Source organism: Leiobunum rupestre, chromosome 6 (assembly GCF_980474605.1).
Source record: "Leiobunum rupestre chromosome 6, qqLeiRupe1.1.hap1, whole genome shotgun sequence".
Lineage (NCBI taxonomy): Eukaryota > Metazoa > Arthropoda > Arachnida > Opiliones > Sclerosomatidae > Leiobunum > Leiobunum rupestre.
In genome coordinates this window covers 36,318,182-36,332,223 of record NC_143389.1, presented here as the reverse complement: position 1 = coordinate 36,332,223, position 14,042 = coordinate 36,318,182, and the positions used below count along the sequence as shown (strand labels likewise).

The 14,042-nt window shown below is 35.9% G+C and overlaps 1 protein-coding gene across 6 annotated transcripts in view; it reads right to left on the bottom strand.

The window, feature by feature from the left end:
* Nucleotides 1–14,042, bottom strand: part of LOC149940779 (aquaporin-9-like) — a 45,162-nt gene that overhangs the window by 4,579 nt on the left and 26,541 nt on the right. For 4 of the 6 annotated variants that reach the window (XM_090178125.1, XM_090178121.1, XM_090178124.1 and 1 more), the window contains exons 2-6: nt 6,199–6,366; nt 858–984; nt 640–777; nt 427–548; nt 221–347 (exon numbers count right to left, since the gene is read on the bottom strand). In XM_090178125.1, the coding sequence (XP_090034251.1) occupies nt 221–347; nt 427–548; nt 640–777; nt 858–984; nt 6,199–6,303 (619 nt within the window). In that variant the 5' untranslated portion in view covers nt 6,304–6,366. Of the gene's footprint in view, nt 1–220; nt 348–426; nt 549–639; nt 778–857; nt 985–6,198; nt 6,367–6,473; nt 6,537–6,584; nt 6,633–14,042 lie in introns of those variants that run through there. The other 2 variants (XM_090178127.1, XM_090178123.1) reach the window with 2 other exon arrangements.

The following is a 14,042-nucleotide window of genomic DNA, read 5'->3' as shown; positions in this document are numbered from 1 at the left end:
GACCATTTCTAAGGGTGGGCAATCGTCAATCATAGAGTAAACGGGAGGGACAATTTACATACCCTTATTAATGTATTCATAGCTCATGAAGGGGGGGGGGAGAATTTGCACATCGCTGCGAGCGCCCAAGCGTATTTAATTAAAAAAATTATATTCCTTTTGAGTTATTCGGGGGTGTGAAAATAAGACATTCGCCTTAAGTGATTTAATTGTTACTTACCAAAAGCCATAATGATGCATGTCAGCGAGAACCCGATGGCCACTGGCTGTTGACCCTTTGCCACTTTCATGTTCTTGTCGTCCGAAATAGCTAATACGGCTATTAGCAGAAGAGCAGTTCCTAATACCTGCCGATGGCGAAGGATACACGTGTCACATTAATCACGATTGAGAGGATACGCCACGGGTCGTTTCCGTTTTACTTACTTGATCGGCCAAACAAGCCAGAGTACTGACGTGATCTTGAGGAAAACAGGAAAAGAGATTGGAAGTTGCATTCCCACCGTTTCCGGTTAGCTTGGCTCCCCCGTCCAGACGGTCGAACGAATCTGAGCAATACGAAAATAGATCAGCACCTTGCTGTTTTCCCTCAATCGATTTATAAGTACAATTCGTCATAACTAACCTAACCCAACTCACCTTTGTACACGCCATAGAGGATCCCGGCGGAAAGGAAGGCCCCGAGGTATTGAGCCAACATGTAATGAATTAGTTTTGACCATTTAAATTTTCCAACCGTAGCCAAAGCTAAAGACACGGCCGGGTTCAAATGAGCGCCTGAGGAAGAAAACCGTTTTATAAAATAAGCCTTTGTTCAAATGTCATCATCTCTTTATAGCTTTAGTGTTTGTCTTTACCGGCTGGTCCTCCCGCGATGTAGATGGCGAAACCGACGGAGAATCCCCAGCCCAAGGGTCCCACGATCAGCGAGATGTTGGAGACTTCTTGAAAGGCTACCACCGCTCCGATGGCGTTGCCGCAGAGCTGCGAAAAGAACAACGCTATCATTTTGTATTCTTACTTAATCTTATGTCAACTTTGGTTCATTGTTTTCTTAACACGCCTAATACTTGTAATTAACTCTTAACTGTCACGTACTTGTTATATTAGTATGTAAGACAGTCAAATATCAAGCGAAGGTTTTTCTAGCTAAAGCCGACAAAGTCTCTTTGTTTTCAAAGGAATATTTATGAATTTCGTGTAGATTTGCGAAATTTGGGAATTTATTTCAATGTACACGAGAAAAAAAACATAATTCACGGGTCTCTATTTAAATACTGTACAACCGTTTTCTTAACTTTCGATATTTTATACTGCCTACCAAGTCGACCTAACCGTAATATTAGTTCCACATCAATAAAATATTTTTGAGATACCTGGGTTTTAAAATAAGGTAGAACGCGTACCCAAAATCTTCATTGGGGAAAAAAATTAAGTTAACTATTTTTCCGGACAATTTCGCTGAGTCACTTACGCAGACTTCGTGAAACGTGCGTAAAATATCAAGAAGGGGTGAAATTAAAAGCTCTTCCAAATTGTAATTAAATAGTTTAAGCTCACGAATCTTGGCTCGGTAGGTAGCGAGTAGCCTTATAAGTATTTCGAAAAAAGAATGGTATTAATAGGTGGACCCAATCCATAGTTATTGAAAAATAAATTATTGAATTAGGACAACAACACCTGACTACATTTCGGCTAAAACTATAGTCCCACTCGAAATATATTTCAATGTGGAACTAAAAATAAGGCCCAAATGAATAGAATAAGCCTAATTATTATACGTCATAAAAAGTGGAGTTATGCAGTTATATTACACTTATAAAATACCCTTATCAGACTAGGCTTCTAAAACCGGGTTCAGTAAACCCCAGTTTATTTTTCACATATATTCAGTTAGCTGTAGTTTACTAAACCTAAACCTGCTTTTATAGAGAGTTTGTTCAACTTCTCTATAAAGCCACGTTCACACTAGAGCCTAAAACCCAGTTTAGGTCGGTTTGAATGCCAGTTTTGACCGCCTACGATAATTCTTGGTTCACACGTGCGAAATCTATTCAGCCCGGTTCGCTTATAGCCAAGGCTTAACGCCATTTCAAATTATGACTAGAATTTTGAAAATACTAAAATGTATCCCAAAACAATTAGTTAATCATGTTTACTATAGATATAGTAATATTATTGGACATTATTTAGAATTTTATCCCCATTATTTTTGAAAATACGAGCAATTTGACTTCCTCGCCTTGTCGTTTTCAAAGCGATTCTAAGCGAACCGACTTGGACGAATTGCTTCCCGAACCAACACGAAGCGATTTCTCACGTTGGTTTTAAAAACCAGTTATCTAAACGAAGCGAATTTGGGGGTAAGTGTGAACGTAGCTATAATCGCTTCACCCCGGTGCGCTTATAGCCAAGGCTTAACTCCATTTCTAATTATGACCAGAATTTTTAAAATACTAAAATGTATCCCAAAACAATTAGTTAATCATGTTTACTATAGATATAGTAATATTATTGGACATTATTTAGAATTTTATCCCCATTATTTTTGAAAATACGAGCAATTTGACTTCCTCGCCTTGTCGTTTTCAAAGCGATTCTAAGCGAACCGACTTGGACGAATTGCTTCCCGAACCAACACGAAGCGATTTCTCACGTTGGTTTTAAAAACCAGTTATCTAAACGAAGCGAATTTGGGGGTAAGTGTGAACGTAGCTATAATCGCTTCACCCCGGTGCGCTTATAGCCAAGGCTTAACTCCATTTCTAATTATGACCGGAATTTTTAAAATACTAAAATGTATCCCAAAACAATTAGTTAATCATGTTTACTATACATACAGTAATATTATTTGACATTATTTAGAATTTTATTCACATTATTTTTGAAAATACGAGCAATTTTACTTCCCCGCCTTGTCGTTTTCAAAGCGATTCTCTAAGAATAATTAAGTCATAACATTACTAAGTAGCGACGTGGATTATGAATTAAATAAAATTCCTATTAAATGCTCTTTAAAATCATTTCTCGAGGGTTTCCCGATAAACGCGCCTTAAGAAATTGATTTCTCGAAACTGTTGACGACATAAAACTCGAGATAAATGGTGAAGGCACCGAATTTCCAAACCCCGGTAGCGGCCTCAACCTTTGCGGTGCAAAATAGACCTTTTCCGAGCTGTTAAAAGTGCCTCGAGATAACCTCCATTTTTCTCGATATCGGAATCAAGTGGGTGCTTAATAGCTTTCATAAGGCGGCTTAATTGGATAGATAAATATATTATAAAGCCAGAGCACATGTCACCGCAAAGCGATATAAAAGAGAGAGGTTAAGGGAACTTAAGACGCCGGAATTTCCAAGTTATCTTGATGAAACATCTGAGAATCACTTCTGCCAAACATCGAGGAAGGCTTGACGTAACGTCGGGTACTTAACCTCTCTAGCGTAAAGTTGCCCTTGACTTCAAGCGATAACCGCGGATTTGATCGAGTGTTTAAAATTCTACCGAATCGAAAGAGAAATGCAAATCGGTTAGTAGTATTTGATACAAGTTGTATCTCAGGTTGATATTCTTTAAATTTGCAATCGATTCTCAAATTTCCGGGGAAATATTTTACAAAGACTTATTAGAGCCAATAGATAATTGCTAAGCAAAGACCATTTATTGGAATCGCCTGATTTTCTAAGTCTTTGCATACGCCACGCGGTTGCGACTAAAGACTTGATTCTAATTACTATAGTAAACACTTTCGTCGGAGGGGGGTATCCTGAGTTACCAAACTAATTCCAGTGAAAAACGACTGATTTTATAGTTAAAATATGAAACTATTTTATATACATCACACTTGCTTATAATTGTTTTGTAAATTTTAAAGTTAATAGTTTTTGAGTTTTTATAAAATCCTATTCGAGGTCAGTTTTATGGAAAGAATTTAAAGAAATCTAAATTGGGGTTTTTGCTTTACTTGGTTTTAGTTAATTACGTATTGAATAAAAAGTATATAAAAATTTAAGCCCAAGAGAAAAGGGTACCTGATAATTAATTAAGATCGTGCCACTTAAAATACAGAATTCGATAAGGCAAACGCAACTCTTACACTTGATCAGTTCAAAGCTAATTAGGGGCCGTTCATAAATTACGTAACGCAGTAAGGGGTTGTAAAAAGTTACTACTAATAATAATAATAATAATAATGTTTATTTGCCCAAATAAATCCCTTTTAAAACAGGGAGGAACCAAAATTGATTCGCAGGCGCAAAGTACAAAAATATATATACCTATATATAGAACCTTCATTTTAACCAATAGAATTAGAAAAAAAAATAAAAATTAGGTTTCTTCAGGATAGCTTTAGTATTATTAATACATTGCCAGTTCAACGATGGGCCAAAACTAAATGTTACAGTGGGGAGGGGGAGGGGTTGTAAAAAGTTACTAAATGTTAAAGTGGGGAGGGGGAGGGGTTGCTCAAATCTTACGTCACATATTATAAGTTTCTAGAGGTAAAACTACAAATAAATAGGATTAGTTTTTAAATTATTTTAATTCTAAGGTTTACGATGCCAAGAACCAATTTACGCGAGGAAGAACTTGGAACCGGCGCAGTTTCCATTTCCATGCAGTTCTACCGATTGTCTTATTTATTTTAGTGGGAGTCAGATGCCGTCATCTAGTGAGGGGAAACGAAAGTTTCACAAATACCAAATTTTCAAAATTTATTGCTACACCTAAATATACTTTTGTAAAATGCGGTAACGATATTTTTTTAAACTGAGTTATTTTATAATATTAATTAATAATGAGTAAAATTATAACTAAAACATTATGAAATAATTTATAAATAATTATAAATTAAATTATTAATTAAAAAATTTGTTCATACTTGATATGCAAATGTTAAGAAATATAAAGAATTTATAAAAAAAATAATATAATTATAATAAATAAAATAATATTTATGAAAAGGGGGGAGCAATGCCCCTCCCTAGAATCTTTCTGGGAGGGGCAACTAATGTTATTGCCCCCTGCAACTTTTTGGTCAGTTGAAATCTTCAACAGGCTCAAATTCTCATTTTAAAAACATATAAAGCATATAGAACCTTAACTGTGTTTAAATTTCAGTCTTTTCCCGCCAATTTACACAGTAGTAAAATGTACACATGCATTCGGAGACGCTACACTCCATTAAAAATTCGATACCATTCCCCAGATCTCTATTCGTTTCTCTTTGCCCCCTCCAACTTCTAGAACGTTCCTACGCCCCTGGGTGTGAATATCTGTTACGTAATTCATAGGGCTGCTACTCCTCGTTACAAGGGTTTATTTTATTTCGTTACGTAATTTCTGAACAGCGCCTTATATAAAGACATTCGTACTTTGAATATATAGGGTGTAATATAAACCTTCTCGATTTCCAGAGAGGAAGCAATTACAAATAAATTGCTCGATTTTACGTTCTTTTTTATAGAAGGAAATTTTACCCTTCGTTTCTTAAATGTTTATATAACAGGCGGATTAAGTTAAACGCCCTATGTTTATACTTTTCAAAATTAAACACACTTCACCAAATTATTAACAAACAGTCAAGAAAGTTTGCATTAAGGTATGCCTCTCGATACAGACTTTACCGTAGCGTGCGCGTATTGTTACGGCTCCAAAGTTCATACTCTCGCTAATTTGCAATCACAGGGGCGTCCCGTAAATTGTTGAGTCCCCGGGGATGGTAATCGCCGAACACCGAATCTCACGAACCCATCCCGCGACCACACCCACGCTTGCCTTCAAACGTTACCACGTTTCCCGGAAGGTTATGATAGATGAGACTATACTCCATTAAAAAATAATAATTACTTTAGGTGGATAAAATTTCGAGATACCTTTGTACTTTTACACCGGTGCCATTCAGCATCTTAATATTAAATATCCAGTAGGTTCTCAACATTTACGAACGCTACGCATAATAAATATTGTATTTTAAGACGAAAAGCTTTTAAGGTTGAAAGCTTTATGCGTCAAATAATAGCCCGAAAACAATTAAGTTTTAGTTTTTGAAAGTAAACTATCAGCTATAACTTGGAAATAACCCATTTCCTTAAATGTCTTTACCGAAGAGAAAAAACAGTAGCTGTATAAAATGATCCAAAGTCACGATACAATCTCTATAAATTTAATACTTAAATATTGAAAACAATAGACTTACCGTTAGAACCAAAGTTCCCAGAAACTCCGCCAGCACTTCCCTAAACGTGGTACTATTTGACCTGAACTGGTCGAAAAACCCTCTATCTTCCTGTTCGACTGACATGACCGATTCAGATACGGGAGGACCCACTGTCTTGTGTCTTCGAAACACGCTGGGTCTACGGGGCTGTAACGAAAAAGGTTAAAGAAAACTTTAAACAAAATCTTCTTTTGTTTGGAATTTGAAACTACAACAAATTCTATAATTTATACAAAGGAATTGAAATATATTACATTGACAATATATTCCCCCGACTTACTGGAACAAACCATAACCAAATAAGAGCGGGCTGTTGATTCAACTGAGCACTAGATAAAAATAAATATTTCCCCCCTTATATATACCGTTTATTCTTTTACAAAGTTGGCTCGTTGTTGGAAGGACATACAATCTCCGTACGTTTGCTCAGTGGCTGCGTAGATAAGAAGTCTTTCTCTTCTTCATCCCCTCTAATTATCGATGCCCTTGAGATGTTTCGTCATTTTTCTTAACCCCTTCTGCCGCGCCTCAACGAAGCGAAACGGACACCGAAATAAACATGCCCCCTCTTCGTTCGAGAATCTTTAAGATAAAGGGAGCGAACCGTGATTGGTCGTTTCGGGGAAAATCGGCAGAGACGTCAATTGATATCGGAAGAGTTTGATTGGAACGTACCTACACCTTCGATTATTTAACAATGTTTTAAACTTCAGACAATGAAGATAACGGTGAAAGATTGTTTTAACCTCGCGGCGCGTGCAGAAGTTTCCGTTAAATCAAGAGAAAATAATTTCTCTTGGTAAAATGGAATGAACAGTGTTCCGAAGTGGAAAGATCCAGGTGGCCAATAGTGTGGACAATAGTGGAAAATTCTGGCCTGGACAAAAGTGAATTTAGTGGATAATTTGGCCAAACATGGACAATATTGGGTTTTACTACTGGGATAATGAGATTCTGTTTAGTTTATTTTATTCTAATATTCATACTAACATTGTTCAGTGTAAACTAACAAAGGAGAGTACCCGAGGTGTTTATTGCCGATTTGATTCAAAGTCGGGCATAATGTAGACCTATATGAGACATGAAATTTCCCAAAAAGAGACGTTGCACTACCCATTCGATTTGCCATGGCAACCGAAATTGTTTTTGATGACTTAAAACAAAAATAATTAAATTTTTTCCTTATTTTACCCCAAAAATTCTTACATTTTAACCCCAAAAATGTTTCAATTTACCCAAACTTTATGAAATTTACCTAAATATGGTCCGAATTACTCGAAATTACCCATTTCATGATTTTAATTTTTTTTTAAATTTTCGTAGCTAGGACCCTGTGAAACCGAGAAAATCCAGGGTTGGAATAGAACCAGCCATACCGGTTATAGCCACCTAGTTAAAGCCAGTTTTAGCCACTTGAAAAAATCCAGAATTTTTTGGCTTTTTAAAAAAAAAATACAATATGAATATTTTAGTAAATTAATAGTTTGTATTTAGAAATTTAGTTTATTTTTTGTTTCATATTTAGAAACCGGTTTACTTTTACCAGTTTTTCGGTAGGTTTTAAGTTCCAAAGTCCGCTGCCTCGCTTCTGTCAGTGCGTCATACACAAAAACTAGGGAGAATTTCCCGAGGAAATCAAAAGAATTCAGTTATTTTATATAGTTATTTCGCTTTATTTGTTTAGCTCCTTATTTACGACAATAACGGCAGTCAATTTCTACTTACATATGTAAAAGGCACTGTTTATATTTTAGCCGGTTATAACCGAAATAAAACCGGTTATTACCAATTAAAACCACTGGTCTGGATTTTTTCAAAAAAAGCCGGATTTTTTCCAACCCTGAGAAAATCCCATGCTTTTTTAAATGGAGATTTTTTTGTTTTAAGTGGTCAAAAACATTTTCGGTTGCCATGGCAAATCGAGTGGGTTTAATCTTAAATAGGTCTACATTACGTCCGACTTTGAACCAAATCGGCAATAAACACCTCGGGTACTCTCCTTATAAGTAATATTCCTAATTAAATTTATTAACAACTTAAATATGCTTAGTTTTATCTTTTTACTACAATTTTCCCTTATTAGCCACGTATTACCAATTTTCCCTTATTAGCCACTGATTGCCAATTTTCCACTTTTAGCCACTATTTGCCACCTGTCTGGACGTCTCAACAAAAAAGTGGCCTTTTAGGAACACTGGTTAGCAACTTCTCATCGATTTTAGAAGTTTGGAGTTTGTAACTGGGTTTGTTAGGACGTGTCTAATTGAATTAGAGCGAAAGTTGGAGATATAATCCCGGTGGTACCGTAATTAGGAAAATATGGATTTACGAATAATAGCATTGATTTCCGTTGCAATCGAAATAAACTTACGTTCTAAACTTCGCGGAAATTGTCATTTGGCAATGACCAATTTTTTTGTTATAGTTTCGAACAGTCGAACTTGAAAAATAAGTCATTTTATCGAACGAATAATGTTTTATCTTTAATTATTAAATTATGGTCGTGTTACGTTAAAGTTTTGTACTCTTTGGAAATATATATTTAGTATCGCATTATAAAGTATTTTGTCGAAAATAATCAATAAGACTCAATATATTATTTTGTGGTTAATATTTAGTTACAGTAGTGTTACTAAGGTCTCTGGGGCTCGCCCTTGAAACTTTGGAGCCCCTTTTTATAATGAGGGCCATTTTACCGGAAGCTATTCGGGACCCTGCTTAGGCTAGGCACCCACTGGCTCTCCGTTTCGTATCCGTCCTGCCTTCCACAAGGCATTGTCTCCGGTACGAAGCAAAGGCTTGTGAAAGGTGGGACGGAATCGTTACGAAGAGCAGTGAGCGCCTGGCTTTATATGCCGTTATTTACACCACGGTTTGGTTATCATTTTAAAACAACCAAACCTATATCAAGCTTTTAACCATACGAACGTAACATTTACGGTTGGTTAAACTTTAAATTTTCTTTATTACAATTTAATCGTATATAAAACTTATCGACCACAATAAAAATTGACGTACAAATGCCAAAAAAGGCAAAAACTGTCAGAATAAAACACGAGGTTAATCGATTGAGGAAAGAGTGAAAATATTTTGAGTGCGGCCTCGCCAGAAAGAGAAAGGAAATTGTCGCAATATGCAATTCGATATTTAACCACAGTCATTTGTTTAGGCAATAAAGCACACCCCTTTTAGAAGACAAATATCTTTTATATCGATTGATCATTACGGCCTTAACAAGAGAGCATTATAGCAATTTAGATTTAGCCTTCCTTATCATATATCCCACCGCAATATACGAATACTGATACATATTTATTGGCCGTTGTTTAAAATTTCAGTGCAAGTCTTATTTGCTTAGTATGGGTCTATTATTAATGTAATCCGAATTTTTCCGCAGTTATCTTGCGTTATGACAAGAGAATATAATAAATATAGTCGTGGTGGATAAAGGATTGTTTTCGTTATCGCGTGCGTTGAATGGTAGACACTCAATATTCCATTGTTGTACGGATAAAACCAATAGTAAAAGTTACTTCTAATAATAAAATGTGTTTTTACAAATTATCTACCACATTTCCTCTCCTATTTAATGGGCCAAAGTGGCGTTTGAATTTTCGGAAATAGGGCTTGAAAATATGCCAAAATATCGTTCGTTGTGAGATTTGGGTCGAACTTTTCAAATAATTATGATTCAGGATAAAAAAGGGCCGCAGATATTGTAGTATTTGAACCGACATATTTTTAATCAAAATACGGGTCTCAATAAACTTCATTTAAGAATATCGTTACAAATAAACTACATTCACAGCTAATTCGGCCTCGTTATTTTTGAACAAAAAATCTCTATCAGAATTCATTAACTTAAATTGTTTTCTCAATTACATTACAATCTTTAAAAAAAATGTTTTTTAATGGTATAATAAGGGTCTAAAATATATTTTAAAAAAACCCTCTTTAGGGTTAATAAATATACGCTTGTCCCAAATTTAAAACTTGAAAAGGTGTATAAATCGTGTTATATTACACCGTAAATAGAGTTATTTAACACCCGGTAGGGGGTGGCTCTCTTGAGGCTGTAGTTTAGTACCTTAAAGGGAGTACTGTAGAACCCTTGAATTGAGTAGCTAAGAACCCTTGAAGGGAGTAGCTAAGAACCCTTGAAGGGAATAGCTAAGAACCCTTGAAGGGAGTAGTTTTATACCACAAACGATGTAATAAAGGAACCAAAACGGATGACAAAAGCACCCCAAAGGAAAAATGCAATTTAAGGTGTAGAATAACATCCTTTATAAGGTGTTAAGTATGAGACAAGAACCAACCCTTAAAGGTTTGAAAATAAACCTTGTTTTTTAAGAGTGTACCTTTGTAAAATTTAACAAAATTCTGGATCTCGATTCCCAACCAATAAATATTTCATGACGTAAATTCTCGAAACCACCTACCATAACGGTGATAGTTCGTACTTCGGTATAGGAATCGCGGAGTATCACGGGTTTCTCGTATCCATAGAATAATCCATCCGACATGATCATGACAATGTCGTGTCACCACTACGAAAGTCCGACTTGGGAGCGCGCGTGGACGAACCTTACGGGTCAGAGCCCAAAAAATATCGTGGAAATTCCATAACCCGACCCGGATACCGTATACCGGGCGTTATAAAAATAAATGCAGAAGGTCGCCAAAATGAAAAGCGTAGAAGGGGAGGACCGCGGAGGGGCGTTTTATCGGCCAAAAGATACACGCTTAAGTTACAAACGACGTGTCCTCCCGACGGCCGCGCTTATAGATACACTTTGAGGGTAATGAAAAATGGGAGAGGAGCCGTGCCGCTCTCTGTTAAATTTAAAACAATGACGTCAGGCGTGTAGATTGAGGGGACACGGGCCAAACGCCCCACCCCTCCATACATTACGTCTTGTAAACGTTAAAAATACCCCGTATATACCGTTCTTGCGGCTTCAACGTCAGATGGGCATTTGATGGTCAACGGAGTTGAAAGCGTCAAATTAGTTCCGAACAAGCTAGGCTTCCACGCATTCGCACCGAACCCGTTTTGTTGGTGGCGTATACGAGGGATGCATGCTAGCCCGCGAACGGAAACTGCGAGACAGTGAAGTCACGTACGAAGGCGGAGCCGTCGAGCAGGGGTAAAGAGGCGGGCGCAGCGAGGGAATTACAATGCGCTTTGTGAAAATTGAAGTTTTGCAATAGTGCACTCCCTTCTCTGCTAGGACTATTTTTGGCCACTAACGCCAAATAGGTTTTAGATAAATATTAGGTCTTATTTTTTATTCCTTTAATAATTGCCTCCCGTTGATTTGCTTTCGCGTACAAAGCCAATTGCCTATAATATATTGAAAATTTGGTAGTGTCCGAAGGGCGTATCACTAAATTATGATTAAATCTTATTAACATGTTTAAATTTTTCATATTGATTATTAGGACACCCTGTAAAAGTCCTTATGGGTGAAGTGGTTAGCACTCACACCTCGCCGAGGGGCAGGTCACTTCCTTGATTAAATATTAAATCCGATTTAATCGTGATTATTTTGATTAAATTCAATATAATCACGAATATGTTGATTAAATCATGTTTAATCAATTAATAGAATGTTTAAATCTGATTTAATAATGACTAAATGATTAATTTTTATTTAAATGATTAAATCCTGATTGAAACGATTAAATCGTGATTAGTATGATTAAATCGCGATTAGAAATTAGAACGAGAATCAGAATGATTATATTGGTGTTTGGAAGGCTTATGCCCACTAGCGCAGTTCCCATTTGCGCGGTTTCCCGAAAGCGCAGTTCTCAAAAGCGCGGATCCCATTTGCGCAGTTCCCAATAGCGCGGTTTCTCGTTTGCACACTTTCCCTATCTCAACAAATGGGTTGAAAACACCTAACCTAACCTACAGTGATTACGCGCCTGCGGCGCGCCCGGCTAACCTAACCTAACCTAACCTAGGCATTCCATATTCAAAGTTATATACACTGAAATTTGGATAATTAAACCGCGCTTTTGGGAAACCGCGCTATTGGGGAACCGCGCTTTTGAGAACTGCGCTTTTGAGAACTGCGCAAATGGGAACTGCGCTAACGGGAACTGCGCTAATAGGCAGATACCGTTTGGAATGATTATAATTGTGCGTGATTAGAACGAGCTGATTATAATAATTTAATTTGTGATTAGAATTATTATTTCGGATTTACCGCGCTCGATAAAATCTCGATTCGACCGATTATATTGATTAAATTGTGATTAAAATGATTAAATTGTGATTAAAATGATTAAATTGTGATTAAAATGATTAAATTGTGATTAAAATGATTAAATTGTGATTAAAATGATTAAATTGTGATTAAAATGATTAAATTGTGATTAAAATGATTAAATTGTGATTAAAATGATTAAATTGTGATTAAAATGATTAAATTGTGATTAAAATGATTAAATTGTGATTAAAATGATTAAATTGTGATTAAAATGATTAAATTGTGATTAAAATGATTAAATTGTGATTAAAATGATTAAATTGTGATTAAAATGATTAAATCTAATTAAAATGATTAAATTGTGATTAAAATGATTAAATCTAATTAAAATGATTAAATCTAATTAAAATATTTAAATCTGATTAAAATGATTAAATCCTGAATAAAAAGATTAGATCATGATTAGAATAATTAAATCTCGTTTAACTCGTGATTAGAGTGATTCAATCGTGATTAGATTTTTTAATCTTGATTACCCTGATTTAACCATTTTACTATGATTAAGACGCACCCAAAATGGAAGTGACCTGCCCCTCGCACCTTGTAGCAAGAGGAGGCGGGTTCGATCCCAGCTTGTGGCACTGGGTGAAAACTCGGAACCACTCCTTCTGCGTTGAGTTTTTAAGTTATCTCCCTGCTGGTTACAGGGGTTTTCCCCCGAGCTCTTCGGTTTCCCATTTCCATAAAAAGGTGTTGAGGTTAACGGTAATATTAAATGTAGGGAGATGTTGGCTAGCGTTCCTTGAAGGGCTTGCCTCCTCCCACCCAATTTAACCCGGCCACCGGTAATTGGCTTCACAAGTCACTAGTTGACTTAGGCCTGTGTGATCTGCCTTAAAATCAGGGTCGTCACTAAGGGCGGTGTCACCCGGTAAGCGTTACTAAATGTTACTTGTAATTTTTCAATTCTAACTTTCGAACTATCCTGGTTATAGACATTGTGTTAGTGAATAATATAGCACTAGGCAGTAGTTTTTGTCGTGACACCGTTAACATACGTTTTCTCATAAATTAAAATAAACAAAATTGTGACACTATACAGAAAATTAATATACAAAATGCAGCTTTTGAATTCGAAATAATTAAGTTTTTTGATTTACATTACTTTTTATCGCAATTTAAGTGTTATTCTGGATCAATATTCTGAGAACTAGTGTAGTATGATGGATCAAGTAAAAACTGTACAACAATTATTTGTACACTATAAAAATTTTAATGAAAAATTAAAAACGCGTTACATGTTTCGTCATAATTGGCGTGTACGCCACCGTTCTCAAACGCTATAAACGTCTAATGAACAAAAGGTCAAAAACATCAAATAACTACAACTACGGGTAGAGGGGGGATAGAGCGCAGGGTAAATATAGCAAGTGTATCTACACATATGGGGAATATAGGGTTTCTAAATTTAAATATCGACATGTAACGGTTTTTAATTTTTCATTAAAATTTTTATAGTGTACAAATAATCGTTGTAGAGTTTTTACTTGATCCAATTTAAGTGTTATATATATCATCGACGAATTTTTTTGGGGCTTGTAA